Raw genomic sequence first — 23,005 nt, 5'->3', positions numbered from 1 at the left:
AAAGGCGCTTCTTTGGGAAGAAGTGTAGGATTGGAGATTATACACATTTTACATCTTATCGAAGGTGTAGTGCAGGGTACGAAATGTATTTTATGTCTTGTTGTATTGTGTTTTTATTGTTTTATTGTTTTTATTGTTATTGTGTTTTTATGTTTTCCATCGAGGACCACTTTGGAAATAAGTGTTTTAAGTAATGCTTTTAAGTGCAATCCTCTGGAGTACAGAGTACAGAGTACAGAGTACAGACACACACGCACGCACACACACACACACACACACACACACACACACACACACACACACACACACACACACACACACACACACACACACACACACACACACACACACACACACACACACACACACACACACACACACACACACACACACACACACACACACACACACACACACACACACACGTACCCGTGACGAGCTCCCGGACCTCGGCGTCCACGGTCTTCCTCAGCAGGCGCAGTAAGGCGGGGATGCCTCCGGCGTTCCTCACAGCGCTCTTGTTCTCGTCCATGGCCTTGCCGTAGACCAGGTTCCTCAGCGCTCCACATGAGTTCCTCTGGACCTCCAGTACTTTGTGGTCCAGTAGGTCCACCAGGTGTTTGATTCCTCCCAGACGGCACACCTGAAACGGGGTCGAGTGGGTGAGAGGGAGCCATTCAACGGTAAAAAGGGTGCATTTGTATATAACAGCTTTTATCCAAAGCGCATTACAATTTTGTTCCTCACATTTCACCCGTTCACTCAAGACATTCACACACCGACGGCGGAGGCGACCGTGCGAGGTGCCGACCTGCTCATCGGGAGCAATTAGGGGTTAAAAGGAACACGCCAACATTTTTGGGAAATTAGCTTATCGTCTTCTCCAGAGAGAGACAAGAAGATAGATACCAGTTTCCTCTCTGTGCGTTCAGTAGAAAGCTATCTGGCTGCACGTTAGCCTAGCTTAGCACAATGAATGGAAGTGGACAGTGCCGGTTAGCCTAGGCATTATCCAACTAACACCTCTCCCGACGGCTAACCGGCACTGTCCGCTTCCATTCATTGTGCTAAGCTAGGCTAACGTGCAGCCAGATAGCTTTCTACTGAACGCACAGAGAGGAAACTAGTATCCATCTTCTTGTCTCTCTCTGGAGAAGACGGTAAGCTAATTTCCCAAAAAAATGTGGCGTGTTCTTTTAAGCATCTTGCTCAAGGACACTTCGACACGCTGCTCGGGAGGAGTGGGAATCGAACCGGGAGCCTTCCGACTGCTCTACCTCCCGAGCCCCCCCGACATTACACACGGTTATCAGGTGAAGGAAGGAGAAGGCGGACTCGGCACTCTGTGAAGCTAAAACACCTCTGACCGGCGAAGGCTGGAGGTTTAGACAGCGATTCAGGATTAATACTATAATCTCTCATTAAAAGAAAAAATACCACAATGGATTGTGTGTAAAACGTCCAGTTTTTCTCCCTTGGTTTTTATTGGAGCGGCGCGACGCTTGACCTCGTCACTAGAACGCTCCCTCTGAACGGGCAGAGCCGTGCGTTTACCGTATGTGTGAAGGACACTTTAAAGGAACGAAAAGGACACTTTAAGAAAATAACTTGTGATTGTTGTAATGTATAGTATAGTTAGTAACAGCAAGTATAGCATAGGGACATAGAAGAAAAACTGCACATTGTATAGGAATGTACATAGGATCCAGTGCCTTTAAGCGATTTATTAACATGTCTATTTACCATGTCTATTCTAGTTATCTTTTTATTATTACTATTGTTTTATTGCACAATCGAAGCGGGCATGGCCAACCGCATTTCACTGTATGCCCTGGTATACGTATGTGATGTATCCCGCAAAAAGCTAAAACAAAAGGCCGGCTGTCACAAAACAGTCACATCTAGAGACCTCAAAACCTACTCTAGTGAGGCCTTTAACCTTGAACTGGAGAGCCTGGACTGGTCAGATGAGCTCAATGGTACACTGGTTGAAGAAACATGGCTTGGTTTCAAAACCAAATTTTCAACAATACTAAACAACATGGCCCCCCTAAGAACCACCAGGGTAAAAAATCGCGCTGAGCCGTGGATGCACGCTGAAATACTGACCGCCATGAAAACCAGAGACAAAAAATGCTTCCGAGTTTCGTAAAAGTCAGTCAAAGCTTACCAAAAGCTCGAGCAGTGAACTCCAAGCCCACGTGACTGAACTCAAACTGGAAAGAAACAGACTAAGAAATGACGTAAACTCCATGATCAAAACTGCAAAAAAGAATTTCATTAATGACAAAACTGAGGAAAACAAAAGTAAACCATGTGAACTTTGGAAATGACTCAATAATCAACTAGGCTGCAGTAAAAAACTTAAAACCAGATTTTCAAACATAAACATAAAGACAGACAACACGCTCATCACAGACAAGCTGGATGTAGCCAATTACTTAATTTTACAAACATAGCCACAACAGTGGTAAACAAACTACCTCCCACTCAGGGCATTTTGGGGTAGAACACATCATAGCCTACTACAATAACCTAGGGGTCCACAAAGACGATTTCAAACTAGAAATGGTAACAACAGCTGAGGTACTCAAAAAACTGAGCGCCCTCCAACCTAACAAGGCCACTGGCCATGACAATATGACTCAGCAGCCCCCATCACCCCAGTCATCACACACATAATAAACCTCTCCATAAAACAGGGATACGTACCAAAATAATTCAAAATTGTGAAAGTAACCCCCCTGCACGAAAAGGGCAGCAAATTAAACCCAGGCAATTACCGCCCTGTTTCTATTCTTACCTCCATCTCGAAAGTCATGGAAAAAATTGTATACGAACAGGTCGAAAAGTACCTTGCGGAAAAAAATAGAATCTACGAATTCCAATCGGGCTTCAGAACATCCCACTCCACTGACACATGCCTTCTCTATTTGAACGACCACATCAAACAAGAGGTGGACACGGGCAAATACTGTGGCATGGTCATGCTGGACCTACAAAAGCCTTCAACACTGTCAATCACTCCATTCTGATTGACAAGCTAAAAGCAATTGGTTTTGATAGTCTATCAGTGTGCTGGATGCAATCCTACCTGGAGGGGAGAGAACAGATGGTGGAGGTAAACGGTACCCTATCCCCCCCCCCCCTCCCAGTGAGCTGTGGTGTTCCACAAGGAAGCATACTAGGACCGCTACTGTTCCTAATTTATGCAGTAGCGGTCCTAAACGGTTTCAAAACCACTCTCAAAGAGCACCTACGAGAGACTGCAATTCGAAACTGGCCCCTGTAAATGTCCTAACGCAACCCCCTCCAATGTACAATAAATGTCCTATTAAACCCAATAATACACGAGACCCTCTTCTTGGGACCAAGTAAGGTTTAGTCGATAATCCAATGTAGTTACCCCCCCTCCACCCTGTCTACCCAACCCCGCCCCACCCCACCACCTCCAATGTACAGTCCCCCCCCCCACCCAACCCCCCCTCCACCCTACCTACCAACCTCCTACCTACCAACCTCCTCCTTTCTTTGTCAAATGTATATACTCTCTTTTTTAGACTCTTCTTGTATCACAAACAGTACTCTATTTGTAAATCTGGTATGTCATAAATGTATAGATGTAGCAGTACTGTGGGCGGCTACGTGGCGTAGTGGGCAAGGCGCTCACCACGAATGACGGAGACGCTGGGCTTGCCTGTTCGAGCCCAGCGCTCCACATTGCTTTCAGTTTAGCTGGTCGTTCATACTAATACACATTGGCCGTATTAGGGGGTGGGAAACTGATGGGTGGGGATCGGGCGTTGTGGACAGCGACTCCTACAGGTCGGTTGGTGCGCCTGCGCAGTAGAATCAGGAAGTGTCGGGGGCAGCGTGAGCCTCCCACGCGTTACTCCTCGCCACTGAGAGATCGAGCTGCGCAGGTGAAAAGATGCGACTGCTGTTACCTCAAGTACCGGAGGGGACTTTGTATGACTTAGTCCACATTGCAGCCGGCTTGTGGGAGGCAAGAAACAGCGTTCGTGACGGGGGAGGGTTGAATTGGATGATACGAAATTGGGATGGGAGAAAATATAGAAAATGGGAGAAAAAGTGGATAAAAAAAAAAAGATGTAGCAGTACTGTCTATCTGTATGTCATGTATGTCATATAATTTATGTTGAATTGAAAATGGGGGATCCTGATGTAAACAAGACGAAAGTCTTTCTCTGGTCTGCATCCCCTTAGCTGTACTGTATTGTACCCATTCTGCAATCTGTTAATCAATCAATCAATGAATACAACTCTTGAATCTTGAATCGTATTCATGCTGTGGACGGTCTCACAGCAGAACCAACATGCAGAGGACTATTCCCACCAGATGAAAGGGATTTGGGAGAAGAGCTCATGCTAATCTATGATCAACATCAACATCACTGAAGGAGGCGATCAAAGTCTGGAAAAGACACTACATTTGAATTTTGAAGTGAAGAAGATTAAAAAAATTATTCTTAATTAGAGCACCTTCTGAAACTTGAAACACAGCTTTATGAAATGAACCCACCGGTGTTTCTGGTGTGGAATAGATTTCAATATGTTGACTTCTGACACCCCCGCCGTTCTCTGACATGTCGACACATTACGGCTTATGAAGGGTTTGTCACTTTGTGTTTGAGGACAAGGCCATGCTAATGTGTGTACACATGTATGTGTGTATTTGTGCCTGTGAGTGTGTCTGTCTGTGTGTGTGAGTGTGTGTGTGTGTGTGTGAGTGAGTGAGTGAGTGTGTGCGTGAGTGTGTATGTCTGTGTGTGTGTGTGTGTGTATGTGTGTGTGTGTGTGTGTGTGTGTGTGTGTGTGTGTGTGTGTGTGTGTGTGTGTGTGTGTGTGTGTGTATGTGTGTGTGTGTGTGTGTGTGTGTGTGTGTGTGTGTGTGTGTGTGTGTGTGTGTGTGTGTGTGTGTGTGTGTGAAACTGCAGTTGATCTAAGCACTGGGTGAGAGCTCTGTAGTCCCTGCTGAACCTCTGTAAAGCTGGGATTTCTGTCTCTTCCAGCAGATAAACTCTGGAGGCAGCGGATCCTGAGAGGTGTGACATTCCAGAGGGTGAACGCCTTACGCGTGCGCACACACACACACTCCTCTGGTACACCCACACACACAGACACACACTCCTCTGGTACACCCACACACACACACAGACACACACTCCTCTGGTACACACACACACTCCCCTCTGGTACACACACACACACACACACACACACCTCTGATACACACTAGGGCTGCAACGATTAGTCGACATAACCGACGACGTCGATCATAAAAACCTGTCAACGCGGATTTTTTGTGTCGATGCGTCGTACAAAAACAGAGAGCCGGTAACGTTCATTAAAAACTGCGCAAATGTTCATTTGTAACTGCAATGCACAACAGGAAGGGCTGGGGGCAGTGTAATTTCCATTGTCTGCCATGACTGCATTCTGTACAAACGACAAAGAAGAAGAAAACAGCAGCACTACACAGCGATGCACGAGCAAGCACCCTGGAACCGTGACGACAGATCATGGGTAAGTTTAGTATTGTAATGTTTACGTTAGCTTACATGTTGTTTTAGCTGTTCTTTTAAAAAAAATTTAAACGCTTTTTATTTTTTACTCTGGTGTTTACATTTCTGTGAATATTGTTTTTATTATGTACTGTTTACATGTTGTACAATCGTCGTTTCTGTAAATGAGGGAAAAATTTCAAACAAAAATTGGAAAACAGAACGTCTCATGGATAATGCTTGCTAAGCGAATGCTATTTCAGTTAATATGTTGAGGCTGCGTGCCCACCAACGAGCTGTATGTAACGTTAGCTAAACAGCGCCAAGCTTAGATCACACTATAGCTTGGTTGGCTACCGGTGTTTACAGCTCCGTCAATTAGCACAGAGTGTCGTATTTTTGCAGACTGGAGTATTCATTAGCCAAGTTAAGATAGCTAGTGCCAAAGTTCACTGTATATAGCACCATGGTCTCTACTCTCTAGGCTGCTTTTTTTCTGAGTTGAAAAAAGTTTAACGTTTTTTAACTAAAGCACAGGCAAAACTGCAGAGACAGGGAACGTTAGTGCTAGCTATCTTATATCTGATCATTTATAAGTTTGTGCTATAGCAATGCAATCACAGGTTCCTTTATGGACATAGCTGTCAACACGCACGGTTTTACCGGGATTCTCCTGTATTTCGACCCTCTGCACGGCGTCTTTACGGCGCACGGATTGGTACGTATTTTGTACTAATTATTATTTTTTTTTTTTTTTACAAAATGGGTGCAATTCTCCTCCGTGACGACAGGTGGCAGCAGTGTAGATTAGACCGTTATCACAGGAAGTCAGACCGGGAGACGGTTGCGAGCCGAAGAAGAATAAGAACAGAACACTCGAACAGCGAGCGGATTTGCTCAGAGCTCAGGGGAGAGACTGATGCGGCACCGAGGGTGTCAAATCAACTTAGCCAGTGTCTTGATTGCCCACTCTGTGGCTTTTGTCTCTGGAACAAAGGGTTTGCAAATCTTCTGTGGATAAAACAATACAAAGTTACTGTGTATGTGATGCAGGAAGGAATGTGTAAATGTCTTGGTGAACAGCCGTTTGCTCTGCGCCTCGGCGTCCCCCTCCTTCACTCTGACGCCCAATTTCCTGAATGCGATTTATAAATAATAATTGATCCGTTTTAAAAGTTGTCGTGAATTGTCATGGTATGACAAATACAGTTACTGGTAACTCGCAGGCATTGCAGAGATATTGAGGAAAAACACAAAATCGCATTGACTTTTTTTCTATCTCACATTTCTCTGTAGACACACACTGTTCCAAAATGATATTCCCACTGCTAAATTAATGACCATAGGTATTTTTTTATAGCTTTAACGAGTTGTAGTATTAATATGTAGCCTACAGTGATGAAGGTATAAAGACACTATGGTAATACATTGATTGATTGCTTTTATAGTTTCACAAACACATCAAGACAAATCACAAACACAAAGAAATAAAAAGAACAATAGTATGTTGCCAGACACTGTCACATCAATGAACAAACATACACCATGTCATATGCTTTACACTAAGGACGCAAGGGGCTGATTCTCTGACATATATACACACATTACATATATACACATACATATATATATATATATATATATATATATATATATATATATATATATATATATATATATATATATATATATATATATATATATATAATATATACACCAGCGCCGCCAATAGATACAAAAAATTAACTAATCAATCTCACAATTTTCTGTAATCAATCTAGATTAATCTAGATTAAAAACAGCATTTTTCTACATAAAACCGAAGCTTGTAACAGATATTTACTTGAGTAAAATCATGGAATTAATGTAAAATCAACACAAAGAAAGTATATTTAGATTCAAAGACTATTTTAATAGCTTTCTTTGAATACAGTTTCTCTCCTGTGAAATACAAATGTTCAACAAAACCATAATTTACATAGCATTTACACTCTAAGTAGGAAAAGTTTACCCTACAACGAAATGGCTGGGTACATACAGGTTTTGACCAGCAGATGGCAGCGACGAGGCAGCTCCATTGGGAGGGGGCGGGGCCGGGTTGGAGGGGGCAGGCCGAGGGGGCGGGGCCAGGAGAAGGGGCGGGGCTAAAACGTGCACGTTTTCTCAAAACGAAATGTTGACAGCTATGTTTATGGACGCTGTCATTTGTAAATTGTATGTTCCTCTGCAGAAGATCAGAATAAGACACACACCCATACACACACACAGCTCCTCTCACTCACACACAGGAAACAAAAGACCTACAGTAGAAGTCTGTCTGATCTGACTCATCCTCCTCTCCCCCTACAGCTGTTGGAGCCTAGTGAGTGGATCCACATCACCCTCCTGGACCAGGTTAACAGCCCCATCAGAACCGCGGTGCTGGGGCAGAGGCTGCTACTTTGAGTTACTTTAAAAACATTATTTGCACATCGTCTTTACATTTAAACTTGCACTTTAATTTGTATTTCATTTGTTTTCATTAGGATTGATTATTGTATTTATGTTATTAAAATACATTTGATTAAGCAAGTAGCTTAAGATCCAAATTCAAATGTTTCATGAGTCATTATTTTAATTTGCTATGGGATCATGTTATGTTAAGTTAACTGTTAAGGTAGAAGGACTGGACAACAGGGTGACATTCACAGGTGTGCAGACTTGAGCACGTGAGGTAAAACATGCACTGGAGCCTGAAAAAGGAGCCCACAGGAAGCAGATGGAGGGTATCACAGAAATAATCGTTAGAATAGTCGACTAATCGAAAAAATAATCGACAGATTAGTTGACTACCAAAATAATCGTTAGTTGCAGCCCTAGTACGCACGCGCGCGCACACACACACACACACACACACACACACACACACACACACACACACACACACACACACACACACACACACACACACACACACACACACACACACACACACACACACACACACACACACACACACACACACACACACACACACACACACACACACACACACACCTATGGCATACACACACACTCCTCTGGCATACACACACACTCCTCTGGTACACACACACACTCCTCTGGCATACACACACACTCCTCTGGTACACACACACACTCCTCTGGCATACACACACACTCCTCTAGTACACCTTGGATGGGGTTCATGGCCGGTCAACTGCACGCTGCGTACTGACGGATGGACTGGGGGAGGGGTTAATGTGGGGGGCGGGGCCTTGAGATGTGCAATGGCGGTGTGGAGGCAAAGGGAGCGGTGCATGCTGGGTGCCGCGGAGAGGAGCGGTGCATACTGGGAGGAGAGACCTACCTCCACCTTGACCCGGTTGTCTCCGTAGCAGAGGTGCTGCAGGTAGGCGGCTGCGTTGGCCTGGACTGAGGGGAACTGGTGCTGCAGCATGTGGATCACCTCCGGCAGCTCCGGGTCCCGCCAGGCGAACTCCCTGCAGAGACAGAGGGGCACGTGTATCAGGCCAGTTAGGGTATCTTGTGTATACTGCACCGTGTGTATACTGCACCTGGTGTATACTGCATATTGTGTATACTGCATATTGTGTATACTGCACCTTGTATATACTGCACCTGGTGTATACTGCATATTGTGTATACTGCATATTGTGTATACTGCACCTTGTGTATACTACACCTTGTGTATACTGCTCCTTGTGTGTACTGCACCTTGTGTATACTGCACCTCGTGTATACTACACCTTGTGTATACTACACCTTGTGTATACTGCACTTTGTGTATACTGTACCTTGTGTATACTACACCTTGTGTATACTGCACCTTGTGTATACTACACCTTGTGTATACTGCATCTTGTGTATACTGCATCTTGTGTATACTGCACCTTGTGTATACTGCACCTTGTGTATATACTGCACCTCGTGTATACTGTACCTTGTGTGTACTGTTTACTTTTACTCCTACTCATAGTATGTATTCAGATTAAAATGATTTATTACCTATATTTATTGTAACATGTAATATAATCGATATAACCAGGCATACAGACCCTCATCTGCACCTTTGTTTCTTTTTCTCATATTTCATATAGTCAGATCTAATTGTATTGCCTATATTTTTGTCTTTCTACTATTACCCTGCCCATACCTGTACCTCCCCTCCCCCATGTTGCTATGATGCCCGAATTTCCCCAAGGGATCAATAAAGGAATATCTTATCTTTTTTTTTAATCCATTTTTTCTCCCATTTTCTATTTTTCTCCCATCCCAATTTCGTATCATCCATTTCAACCCTCCCCTGTCACGGACGCTGTTTCTTGCCTCCCACAAGCCGGCTGCAATGTGGACTAAGTCATACATAGCACGAGTCCCCTCCGATACTCGAGGTAACAGCAGTCGCATTTTTTCACCTGCGCTGCGCGATCTTTCAGCGTCAGGGGTCTGCGCTTTGGAGGGGCCCCGCCCCCATCGCTTCCTGATTCTACTGCGCAGGTGCACCAACCGACCTGTAGGAGTCGCTGTCCACAACGCCCGATCCCCACCCATCAGTTTCCCACCCCCTAATACTGCCAATGTGTATTAGTACGGACGACCAGCTAAACTGAAAGCAATGTGGAGCGCTGGGCTCGAACAGGCGAGCCCAGCGTCTCCAGTATTCGTGGTGAGCGCCTTGCCCACTGCACCACGTAGCCGCCCAAAGGAATATCTTATCTTAAAAACCCACCCCTCACCTGCAGCACCATCTCCTCCTCTCCTCTCCTCCCATCCCCTCTTTCCCTCTTCTCTCCTCCCCTCTTCTCCTCTCCTCTCCTCTTTTCCTCTCTTTTCCTCTCCTCTCCTCTCCTCAGTATACGATACTCATTTTGTCTGGATTATAACTTTGTTATATTCCGTGTTTTATGAAGGGAGATGAATATTCACCCTGGACACCCTGGTGTTGTTACTCACAAACAGCATTTCACAGAGAACAGGATTCTGAATGAAAGCAGTTAATAATTAAATCTACAGAAACCTAAACTTGACTTTCCTTCTCTCTTTTCTTTCTATTCGTGCCCGAGAGAGTCGACGAGGGTTGCAATAAGTCTGAAGTCGAGGGAGTGGCCTAGGCCTTGGGACAGAAAGGGGAGTATTGACGCTCTCATTCAATGCCTGTTCTGCCAAGCAGGACCCGATCCAATCAAGCCAATCAGGACCCGGTCCAATCAAGCCAATCAGGACCCGGTCCAATCAAACCAAGCAGCCAGGACCCGGTCCAATCAAACCAAGCAGCCAGGACCCGGTCCAATCAAACCAAGCAGGACCTGGTCCAATCAAGCCAATCAGGACTCGGTCCAATCAAACCAAGCAGCCAGGACCCGGTCCAATCAAACCAAGCAGCCAGGACCCGGTCCAATCAAACCAAGCAGGACCTGGTCCAATCAAACCACAGACATCTAAACCACCTCCAGGCGACAGCTGCAACCAACAGCCAGAAACACTGAAAAACACCTTGCTGCGTTTCCCTCTAGGAACCCTGTCAACCCCCTGTTCTCCAGACAACCGCCCTAGACAACAGCCCTAGACAACAGCCCTAGACAACAGCCATAGACAACAGCCCTAGACAACAGCCATAGACAACAGCCCTAAACAACAGCTATAGACAACAGCCCTAAACAACAGCCCTAAACAACAGCCCTAAACAACAGCCCTAGACAACAGCCCTAAACAACAGCCCTAAACAACAGCCATAGACAACAGCCCTAAACAACAGCTATAGACAACAGCCCTAAACAACAGTTATAGACAACAGCCCTAAACAACAACCCTAGACAACAGCCCTAAACAACAGCCCTAAACAACAGCCCTAAACAACAGCCCTAGACAACAGCCCTAAACAACAGCCCTAAACAACAGCCCTAAACAACAGCCCTAGACAACAGCCCTAAACAACAGCCATAGACAACAGCCCTAAACAACAGCCATAGACAACAGCCCTAAACAACAGCCGTAGACAACAGCCCTAAACAACAGCCATAGACAACAGCCCTAAACAACAGCCATAGACAACAGCCCTAAACAACAACCATAGACAACAGCCCTAAACAACAGCCCTAAACAACAGCTATAGACAACAGCCCTAAACAACAGCTATAGACAACAGCCCTAAACAACAGCTATAGACAACAGCCCTAAACAACAGCCCTAGACAACAGCCCTAAACAACAGCCCTAAACAACAGCCCTAGACAACAGCCCTAAACAACAGCCCTAGACAACAGCCCTAGACAACAGCCCTAAACAACAGCCCTAGACAACAGCCCTAAACAACAGCCATAGACAACCGCCCTAAACAACAGCCCTAAACAACAGCCCTAAACAACAGCCCTAGACAACAGCCCTAAACAACAGCCGTAGACAACAGCCCTAAACAACAGCTATAGACAACAGCCCTAAACAACAGCTATAGACAACAACCCTAAACAACAGCCCTAGACAACAGCACTAAACAACAGCCCTAAACAACAGCCCTAGACAAGAGCAGGGAGCGAAATAAACTTTTTGACTCACCGGCCAGTGGCGGGTAGATGGGAAGAGTCTACCCGCCAAGCATATTTCTTACCTGCCAAAACTTTTTTGATTAAAAAAAATATATATATATATATTTTATATAAAAAAAAATTGAAATAAAATCTATATTATATAATCATACTTGTAGTTGTATTATCTGCGAGACATCGCCACCACGCAATAAGTCAAAATGCTTGCTATCTGCAAACAGCTCCACTGTCTGTGTGTATACTTGAGTAGCCTCCAGCTCCAGCAAGGATTCTCCGGCCCTGCAGCTAGACCCTATATTCAGCTAGACCCTACATTCAGCATGCAAGGATTCTCCGGCGATGCAGCTGGACCCTATTTTTAACGTTACGGTTCTTTTGTCAAATCACATTCAACATGCCCTCAGCTAGAATACGCATTCAATCAATGTTATAAGACATTGATATCAGGAGCTATCTGTAGCTACTGCTAGCCCGGTAGATAACGTTAAGACAATTTAGTTTACTGGGACAGATGAGATCTAACGTGAGCTAGCTAGAGCTGCCGCGATTACCGCATTACCGCGGTATCGCTGTTACATCACGGCCACCGCAGAGTAGGCTGAATACCGCGTCACCGCTGTTTTTTATAATAATAATAATAAATTACCCTCCTCTCGTTGGGCTTGCGGCTCTGCAGATATACCCTACTTCTCTATCGAGGTTCCAAGCGACCCTATTGGGTACCAGAAAAGTCACGTGAAACATTGCAGACCACTGATTGGTCAGAAGAGAGACGCGTCACACGTTTTTTACGTCCTGAATGTCAGCTCATCACAACACGGCTAATAACGTTAGCTTTAACTCTCCGCCGGAGTGGACTACCATCGCTCTTCAGGAGTACTAAACGAGACATAATGATTTTACTGTCTGCAACGAATGTTATAATAAAAGCCCTTCGTTCTATACACTTGTCTGATTGAAAACTTTATTAACAGACCGCAGAATGGGACAACTCAGCACGCTCTGAGCAAAGAAAGGAACTGAGATATGAATAGAGTATTGCTTGCCTTGCTAATGGTCCGGTAAATACGCTGATGTTATTGAACGTATAACTATATAATGTTAATGCCACAAAACGAATGCCTTTATTATAAAGTAGTAACTTTATAGTAATAATAATAAGAAAGGGTCGGGGGGGTAACCACCCCTGCCCGCGACACCGAGTGAACTGCGCACGACCAGAGGGGAAACTTCGAATCCGTGTTTCACTTTCAATAACTAATGCGTGCTTGCCGAATCCCAAACAATATTCATGCTACAAAGTCATCCTCTAAAGATAGACATTTAGACTAGAGGCAGGCTATATGCTATAAAGAGTAGACTACTACTAAAAAAAAAAATGCATTCAAACTTTTTTTTTTAAATTTTTTGTGTGCGTGCGGTAATAACCGCGGCGGTAGGAAATATTTTGCAAATGTGTGCGGTAAGGAAAACATCAATACCGCGGCAGCTCTAGAGCTAGCTAAGCTAGCTAACGAGGGAACGGAGGTATTATGCACTCGAGTCGACTATTGCTGGAGCATTTGTTGATATCAGCAGCTATCAGTAGCTAGCCAGCTAGATACCGTTAGACAATGCCTCGTCATGTATTAAACTAAAAGTGAATAGTTGACTGGGTCATTGTTTAAACAGTAACGGTAGCTCAGCCCGCATATCGCAATGGTGGCGTTTCAGGAAGTAAACAAGCCAAATGAGAGCTTCCGATTTGTCATTTGCTTTCTTTCTCATGAAACCAGTCACGTCACTCTACTGTGATTGGACCGTTGACTTGAGTGCAATGTGGGACTTGTAGTTTTTTAACGATCTCGCGGCGGAGAAAAAAAAGACGAGAGCGGCTATAATCTGTACTCGCACAATCAAAATAAGAGTATCGTTATGAACTACACGTCTACACGGCAGCCCTCTAAGTGTCAAGCGCCAAAGGTAAAAACTGACCGCCCCTGGCGGGCGGCGGGCTTTAGTTTCGGTCCCTGGACAAGAGCCCTAAACAACAGCCCTAAACAACAGCCCTAGACAACATCCCTAGACAACAGCCCTAAACAACAGCCCTAAACAACAGCCCTAAACAACAGCCATAGACAACAGCCCTAAACAACAGCCCTAAACAACAGCCCTAAACAACAGCCGTAGACAACAGCCTCTCTTCAGACCAAGAAACAATGAAAGAAGGAAGGGTCTTCACGTCAGACCCTCTCCACCTTTAAATCCCGACTCAAAACATACCTGTTCTCCCAAGCATACAACCTTCCCTACCCATAACCACCCTCCTCCCAACCTACCACCTCCCCTCCCCTTCCCTACTTAAAAAGATGGAAAAAGATTTTTAAAAAGGTAAAAGATGGAAGGGTAATCACGTCTGAATATCCAGCGTTCTATACCGAGGAAACTATAATAGAAGGAAGGGTCTTCACGTCAGAATACCAGCGCTCTGGCGCCCCAGTGGCGAACCACATAACGCGCTGAGTCGCGGCACGGCCGACCCGGGTTCGATTCCCGGACCCGTCGTTATTTGCCGAATTCCCCCCACTCTGTCTCCTGTTCCTCCTCTCTCTCTCTCTACTGGACTGCCCAGTAGTTAAAAGCGATAAACGCTAAAAAATAAATCTTTAAAAAAAAAAAGAATACCAGCGCTCTGCTTGGTGTCAGACTTTTCTATTGAAGCCTACTGTATATTAAAACTCTAAATATAGCAGCTATTTGAGGAAATATACATCAACTAATATATCAAACGTTAGCTAAGTTAGTTAACAATGCAACAAATTGCAGATGATTCTGACATCCGAGGTAATAACCTGTTTAAACGACGGCTCATAAACGAGGAGACTGCTGATCCCATTCAACTCGACGTCGGCCGAACTGTAAAGTTCCCACACTTGGCACCAAAAGTGCGTTTGCACACTACACAGTGACGTGACGACCCTTCCTTCTTTTTTTGTTTCCTTGGTTCAGCCACACGGCTTGGAGTCCCTCCTCCCCTAGGCATACACACTACAGCAACATACAAGGGTGTGAACAGAGCTCCCGAATGTGCAAGATCAGGGGTTTACCTCGTAGGTCAACACCCACCCGGCCCCCACCCAGCCCCCACCCTGCCCCAGCGGTGCAGCAGTTGGCTGGATGTGAGAAGCTATAGTTTCAAGTTCAAGTTTGTGTATTATTAGTCACAACAAAATACAGAATACTTTATGATGAAATGCTTATTTCTGTATGAGCCCCTGAGAGTGTGCTACATACAGTAAAAAGAAAGTAAGTAAAACAATTTTTTTTTAAAGTAAAAAGTAAGTAAAGTCAATATACATATATACAATATACAATAGTTGTATAGTAAAGTGTCCAGGCGTAGCGCCGGCAGCTTAATGGCTGAGGATGAGGCTGAGGATGAGGCTGTGGATGAGGCTGTGGATGAGGCTGTGGATGAGGCTGTGGATGAGGCTGTGGATGAGGCTGTGGATGAGGCTGAGGATGAGGCTGTGGATGAGGCTGTGGATGAGGCTGTGGATGAGGCTGTGGATGAGGGTGTGCTACATACAGTAAAAAGAAAGTAAGTAAACATTTTTTTTTTTAAAGTAAAAAGTAAGTAAAGTCAATATACATATATACAATATACAATAGTTGTATAGTAAAGTGTCCAGGCGTAGCGCCGGCAGCTTAATGGCTGAGGATGAGGCTGAGGATGAGGCTGTGGATGAGGCTGTGGATGAGGCTGTGGATGAGGCTGTGGATGAGGCTGTGGATGAGGCTGTGGATGAGGCTGAGGATGAGGCTGTGGATGAGGCTGTGGATGAGGCTGTGGATGAGGCTGTGGATGAGGCTGTGGATGACTGCCCAGAGAGGGGCTTGCCGTCTGAATAGTAAGAGGACACCGGTGTTGATCCAGCAGAATGGACAAGCCTTGTAAGCATTAGGTCCCTCTGGATCACTGGTCAGAGCTGCGCCACAGTGACTCCAGATCAGTCTGCTACCTACTGACTCCAGATCAGTCTGCTACCTACTGACTACAGATCAGTCTGCTACCTACTGACTCCAGATCAGTCTGCTACCTACTGACTACAGATCAGTCTGCTACCTACTGACTACAGATCAGTCTGCTACCTACTGACGACAGATCAGTCTGCTACCTACTGACTCCAGATCAGTCTGCTACCTACTGACTACAGATCAGTCTGCTACCTACTGACTCCAGATCAGTCTGCTACCTACTGACTCCAGATCAGTCTGCTACCTACTGACTCCAGATCAGTCTGCTACCTACTGACGACAGATCAGTCTGCTACCTACTGACTCCAGATCAGTCTGCTACCTACTGACTACAGATCAGTCTGCTACCTACTGACTCCAGATCAGTCTGCTACCTACTGACTCCAGATCAGTCTGCTACCTACTGACTCCAGATCAGTCTGCTACCTACTGACTCCAGATCAGTCTGCTACCTAGACTCCAGATCAGTCTGCTACCTACTGACTCCAGATCAGTCTGCTACCTACTGACTACAGATCAGCCTGCTACCTACTGACTCCAGATCAGTCTGCTACCTACTGACTCCAGATCAGTCTGCTACCTACTGACTACAGATCAGTCTGCTACCTACTGACTACAGATCAGCCTGCTACCTACTGACTCCAGATCAGCCTGCTACCTACTGACTACAGATCAGCCTGCTACCTACTGACTCCAGATCAGTCTGCTACCTACTGACTACAGATCAGTCTGCTACCTACTGACTCCAGATCAGTCTGCTACCTACTGACTACAGATCAGTCTGCTACCTACTGACTCCAGATCAGCCTGCTACCTACTGACTACAGATCAGCCTGCTACCTACTGACTCCAGATCAGCCTGCTACCTACTGACTCCAGATCAGTCTGCTACCTACTGACTACAGATCAGTCTGCTACCTACTGACTCCAGATCAGTCTGCTACCTACTGACTCCAGATCAGTCTGCTACCTACTGACTCCAGATCAGTCTGCTACCTACTGACTACAGATCAGTCTGCTACCTACTGACTCCAGATCAGTCTGCTACCTACTGACTCCAGATCAGTCTGCTACCTACTGACTCCAGATCAGCCTGCTACCTACTGCCTCCTGATCAGTCTGCTACCTACTGACTTCAGATCAGCCTGCTACCTACTGACTACTGATCAGCCTGCTACCTACTGACTACTGATCAGCCTGCTACTGTACCTACTGACTCCAGATCAGCCTGCTACCTACTGACTACTGATCAGCCTGCTACCGACTGACTACTGATCAGCCTGCTACCTACTGAGATTATGTGCAAAGTAAGGTAGTGAAAGGGTTAACCTTATGTAGTGTGTTAGTGAAAGGGTTAACCTTATGTAGTGTGGTAGTGAAAGGTTAACCTGTAGTGTGGAGGTGAAAGGGTTAACCTTCTGTAGTGTGGTAGTGAAAGGATTAACCTTCTGTAGTGTGGTAGTGAAAGGGTTAACCTTCTGTAATGTGGTAGTGAAAGGTTAACCCTGGCTAGCGAGGTAGTGAAAGGTTAACCCTTGCTAGTGTGGCAGTGAAAGGGTTAACCTGCAGTATGGAGGCGAAAGGGTTAACCGGGATCCATCCATACCTGGGGTCCTTCTGCATGCTGTCTATGGAAGGCGAGCGCGTGGCACTGTCGTCCATGACGACCGCCTGCCGGGTGTAGTTGCCGTCGCCAGGCCGGTAGTGCGCCGCCGTGCGGTGGTGCGGTGGCTGGTCGGCGTAGGGGGGCGCGGCGGCGGTGTTGAGGGCGTAGTTGCTCCTCTGGTAGGTCATGGTGGCACAGCGCTGGCTGGAGGTCCTCTGCAGACTGCCCACACCTGAAAGAGAGAGAGAGACTGTGATCAGAACAACACACACAGGAGAAGCTCCCGTGGGCGGGCGAGTGAGGGGGGGGGGGGGGGGGGGGCGCGGGAGTGATTAGGCTCGTTCCGGGTTTCAAAAACACACACACAGCGTTTTCCCCCCGAGAAAGAGAGGGCGGCAAATCCGTCCGATCTGGAACCAGTTAAGGAGGATAAAAAAAACGCGACTCCCATGATTCCCCCGCGTTGGAAAAAGTCTCGCTCTTCAAAGGCCGCTTGCTTCATTGTTTGTTTTTACAAGGAGTAGAGTTTAGCCGCTTGGATCCTGTGGGTTTTTCCTAAAAGGGCTGGAGGCTGCGACCGGCTGGAGGATCCAAACCCTCCGCCTCTGCTCGTCTGGAGGATCCAAACCCTCCGCCTCTGCTCGTCTGGAGGATCCAAACCCTCCGCCTCTGCTCGTCTGGAGGATCCAAACCCTCCGCCTCTGCTCGTCTGGAGGATCCAAACCCTCCGCCTCTGCTCGTCTGGAGGATCCAAACCCTCCGCCTCTGCTCGTCTGGAGGATCCAAACCCTCCGCCTCTGCTCGTCTGGAGGATCCAAACCCTCCGCCTCTGCTCATCTGGAGGATCCAAACCCTCCGCCTCTGCTCGTCTGGAGGATCCAAACCCTCCGCCTCTGCTCGTCTGGAGGATCCAAACCCTCCGCCTCTGCTCGGCTGGAGGATCCAAACCCTCCGCCTCTGCTCGTCTGGAGGATCCAAACCCTCCGCCTCTGCTCGTCTGGAGGATCCAAACCCTCCGCCTCTGCTCGTCTGGAGGATCCAAACCCTCCGCCTCTGCTCGGCTGGAGGATCCAAACCCTCCGCCTCTGCTCAGCTGGAGGATCCAAACCCTCCCCCTCTGCTCTGCTGGAGGATCCAAACCCTCCCCCTCTGCTCTGCTGGAGGATCCAAACCCTCCCCCTCTGCTCGTGCTTGGGTCTGCAGGGTGCAGCACTGCAGCAACATGGAACTAGGAACGACTCCAAACACACTAAACATAGAGACAGCTCTCCATGGGAGGACCGGGTACATCGCGCGCGCGCACACACACAGACACACACACACGGGCTCATTCAGAACCAAGCATTTCACTGTAATGTACATGTACTTTATACGTGACATGACAAATAAAATCTAACTTGAAACTTGACACACACACATACAGTACACACATACACAGTACACACACACATACATACACACACACAGACAGACACATACATACACACACACACATACACATTTACATACACACACATACACACAGACACATACAGTCATACACACACTCACACAAACACACAAAACACACACCGAAAACATCTCTCACCTCAGCATCTCTTTCTACCGTAGCTTTCACTTATCTTGCGCAGAACCAATAATTTTCCCACGGATTTGATTTCAGAGCAGGTGAATTATATAATAACAGACACAACATCCTTCCAGACCAGGTCCAACTCTGACTCCGAGAGCGTTTCCCTCATCCATCACTTTCTATTTTCCTCTCCCCTTCATCCTAGTGATATTGTGACCTAGTTTCTCCCTTACACAATATGTCAGACACACACACACAAACACACACACACAGGCTGGCCCGGGTCCCGCTGCATGAAGCCATGTGACCCGCTCAGCGGCCCGACTGCCGAGGCTCTGTGAGGATCTCCTGTCCGCGGGCCAGCAGGGCGTGGGCTGCTCTCACGCCCCCCCCCCCCCCCCCTCCTCCCACCCCCCCCCCTCTCCCAGAGAGACCAAGGCGTAAACTCGCAGCCACGCTCCAGAAATACAATTTCTCACATCGATGCACTTTCTGCTCACGTTGGTCTCTCGCAGTTGAACGGCGCTTCCGTATGATATGATGCCTATCTCTGAGTCTAGAGTATGATAATGATGCCTATCTCTGAGTCTAGAGTATGATAATGATGCCTATCTCTGAGTCTAGAGTATGATATGATGCCTATCTCAGAGTCTAGAGCAGGGGTCAGCAACCTTTTTGACATGGAGTGCCTGTTTGAAATATAGTTGTAACTAGTGTGCCTCAACAATATTCCATGCATCGTACATTTTCTTCTCATAATCAGGTATTTTTAATGATAATTTTTACATTATTACATCATTATTGTTATTGTTATTATTAACAATATTATTATGATGGTTGTATCAACCCTAAATCTGAGTTGGGGGGGGGGGGGGGGGGAATGCAATGCAGAAAAAAAGCTGCATACAGTGCGACCATTTCACTCACATTTGCCCATTCATTTTTGGACACATCACACACCATCGGTCCCGTTCCCGTATTTTCCCTGTTTTTTTTTTTTTTAGGAGGGGTTTAATGTATTACATTGTGTTACAACTACCTACCTACAAAAGGCAGAGAAGCGATACCGGCAAAGTGAGGTTGTCCCCGGAGAGCTCACTCTCTGCTGGGTTTCTCAGTGTATAATGTATGGTGCTCTCCCTCAACATGCGAGTAGGGCGAGACAACACCATTCTTTAGTCCAAATAATACCCTACTTTATACTATATTATTGTCATTCGTTTAATGTAAAGTCAGTCTTACATTGGCACTGCTTTAACGTTGCATTTACCCATAATCCATTGCTGTATTAGACGTGCCAGTATAACTTTTGTAATATGAATGAAGAGCCAATGTAAAGTGAATCAATACACAATGAAACAATATCTTTATCTATATTACATGTCAAAAGTACTTTAATAAAATATTTCCGTTTTTCATTTCTACTCATTCATCCAAAACAAGACAGCAATTCTACTTCTGCATGCACTGGGAGAATTGAGCTCATAGCACAGATTTGGAGTTGATAGAATGGACATTGCTGTTCTTAGGAAATGTTGCACATGGTGGAAATAATGGAAATGAACATTTCTAACATTAACATTTAGTGTATGTTTAAAGTTGATACATTGAGGCATGGTAGAATTTCACTTTATATTACAGCAGTATCCGTTTTTAACATTACAATTAGTGTCTGACACTATAGACACATGTTAAAAGTCAATGTCAACTTTGTCATTTTCCAATTTGTGCAAGACATACAGAAAAATTCAATTACGTGCCCCCCTTCCCACAGTGTATATAGAAAGAGACAATAAACACAAAAGTAACATAGGACACAATATACAACACACAGGACTATGTACAATATAAACAGTGCCTACAATTAAATGAATGAATGAATTAAATAAAAGGTAAAAGAGAACTTAGTGTAAATATTCTTTCATTTGTGTCAACGTTAAAAAAATACTATTGTATTCAACAAATTAATTATGATACACCACAATGTGCCCTTTCTATCTATTCTAAATCTATGGCCTCGCTATTCCACGGCTGTGGAGTGCAGACAATATATATATATATATAATATACATACGAGGGGGAGGAGACTACATTGGGAGGGGGCGGGGCCGGGGGGAAGGGGGCGGGGCGAAATATCCAGTTTTTTCAAATCCCAATGTTGACAGCTATGGTCTAGATCAGGGGTGGGCAATTATTTTTCCCGGGGGGCCGAATGAGCAACTGAAAATATGTTGGAGGGCCGGGCCAAAATTCCAAACTCAATTATGCATAATATACATTTTATTTCTATATAAAAAGCAGTAAATGGCATTGTTTTGACCCCTGGTAAGAGTGTATGTTATTATTTGGCAATTAAAAGGTGAGGTTAGCTTTCAAAAATATAATTTATTCAAATAGAATTTATTTCCAAAATGATAAACAAAATGTGAAACATTAATAACAAAGGGCATGTATGAAAAAGTGCTATACAAATAAAGTTATTATTTTGAGTTTCATATACTATTGAAACAAGGATTTTCTTCGCTTTCTAAAGACATCACATCATCTTATAGCCAAAATAAACAAGACATGTCACTGAACTGTGTAAAGAAAAGTGTCCCAGTAGCCTTTTTTACTTTACATGCCTATATTAAACATTTAATGTTTTCAGAACTGTGCAAAAAAAAGATCAAGTGTCCCATTTCACTTGTTATATTTTCACATGTTAGTGTTCTTCAGCTCTTTTTTTTTCATTCAGTGTGATAAATCCAGTCTCTGTTGGGCTTTAACAAGTCCATCAAAGTCAGGTTGCATGTCTGAGGTGGAGATGCGAAGCACAGCTGCCAGATGTTCATCAGTGAGAGAGGATCTGTACCTGGACTTGGTAAACGTCATGACTGAGAATGTCTGTTCACATATAGGTGGATCCAAAGAGAACCAACATCTTCTGAGCATGTCTCCTCATGTTTGGAAAGTTCTCCTCCTTGAGAGCAGAGTAGAACTCTAGCAGTGATGCTGACTTAAAGTGCTCTTTCAGTAGTAAATCAGACTGCAGGTCAATGAGTTCAAGCTGAACATCAGTGGGTGCACTATCAACACTGCAGGTAAAGGGAGAGGAAACCAGCTGCATTTCATCCTCAACCTTTTTGAAATCTTGAAAACGCCTTGAAAATTCATCATGCAGTGCTCCCAACATGGATGAGTACCTGTGCCGGTGATCAGCTGATGGTTTGACTTCTTTCAGGGTTTTCATGTGTTTGAGATTGTTGCTGCCTAGTTGCCTTGAAATTAATTGCAACTTTGTCATGAAGGCTTTCACATGGCTATGCATTTCATGAGCAAAAATGCCCTTGCCCTGCAGTTGTGTGTTCAGTAGGGATGGGTACCGTTCACATTTGAACCGATACGGTACCGGTACCTGTGAATCGATACCTTTTTTATGTACTTTAGTCTCAAACATTTACCTACAGTACCTCAGTTGTGAAAAAAGAAATCCAAACTTCAAATAACCACACTTTCGACCGTTTTCGGCTTGCCCCGACTGCTTTGTTGTTGAATCAAGTCAAATCCTAGGTAAGCGTATATTGTGCGTGTGAACGTTGACATAAAAAAAAAAAAAAAAAAAAAATATATTATCATGTAATCTTTCGCGGACCGGTCAGAATCATCCCGCGGGCCGTATCCGGCCCGCCGGCCGTACAATGCCCAGGTATGATATGATGCCTATCACTGAATCTAGAGTATGATATGATGCCTATCTC

The 23,005-nt window shown here is 45.3% G+C and overlaps 1 protein-coding gene across 11 annotated transcripts in view; it reads right to left on the bottom strand.

The window, feature by feature from the left end:
• The window catches only part of LOC311225604 (plakophilin-4-like), a 411,012-nt gene that overhangs the window by 119,228 nt on the left and 268,779 nt on the right, over positions 1-23,005 (bottom strand). For all 11 annotated transcript variants that reach the window (XM_084310973.1, XM_084310976.1, XM_084310978.1 and 8 more), the window contains 3 exons: positions 17,693-17,924; positions 8,875-9,007; positions 430-643 (listed from right to left, as the gene is read on the bottom strand). In XM_084310973.1, coding sequence (XP_084167099.1) covers positions 430-643; positions 8,875-9,007; positions 17,693-17,924 — 579 coding nt within the window. The remainder of the gene's footprint in view (positions 1-429; positions 644-8,874; positions 9,008-17,692; positions 17,925-23,005) is intronic.

The sequence above is a fragment of the Notolepis coatsorum genome (assembly GCF_963971535.1).
Source record: "Notolepis coatsorum genome assembly, chromosome: 3".
In the NCBI taxonomy this organism is placed as follows: Eukaryota; Metazoa; Chordata; class Actinopteri; order Aulopiformes; family Paralepididae; genus Notolepis; species Notolepis coatsorum.
Note: the sequence above shows the minus strand (reverse complement) of the source record. Positions and strands in the feature narration are given on the sequence as shown.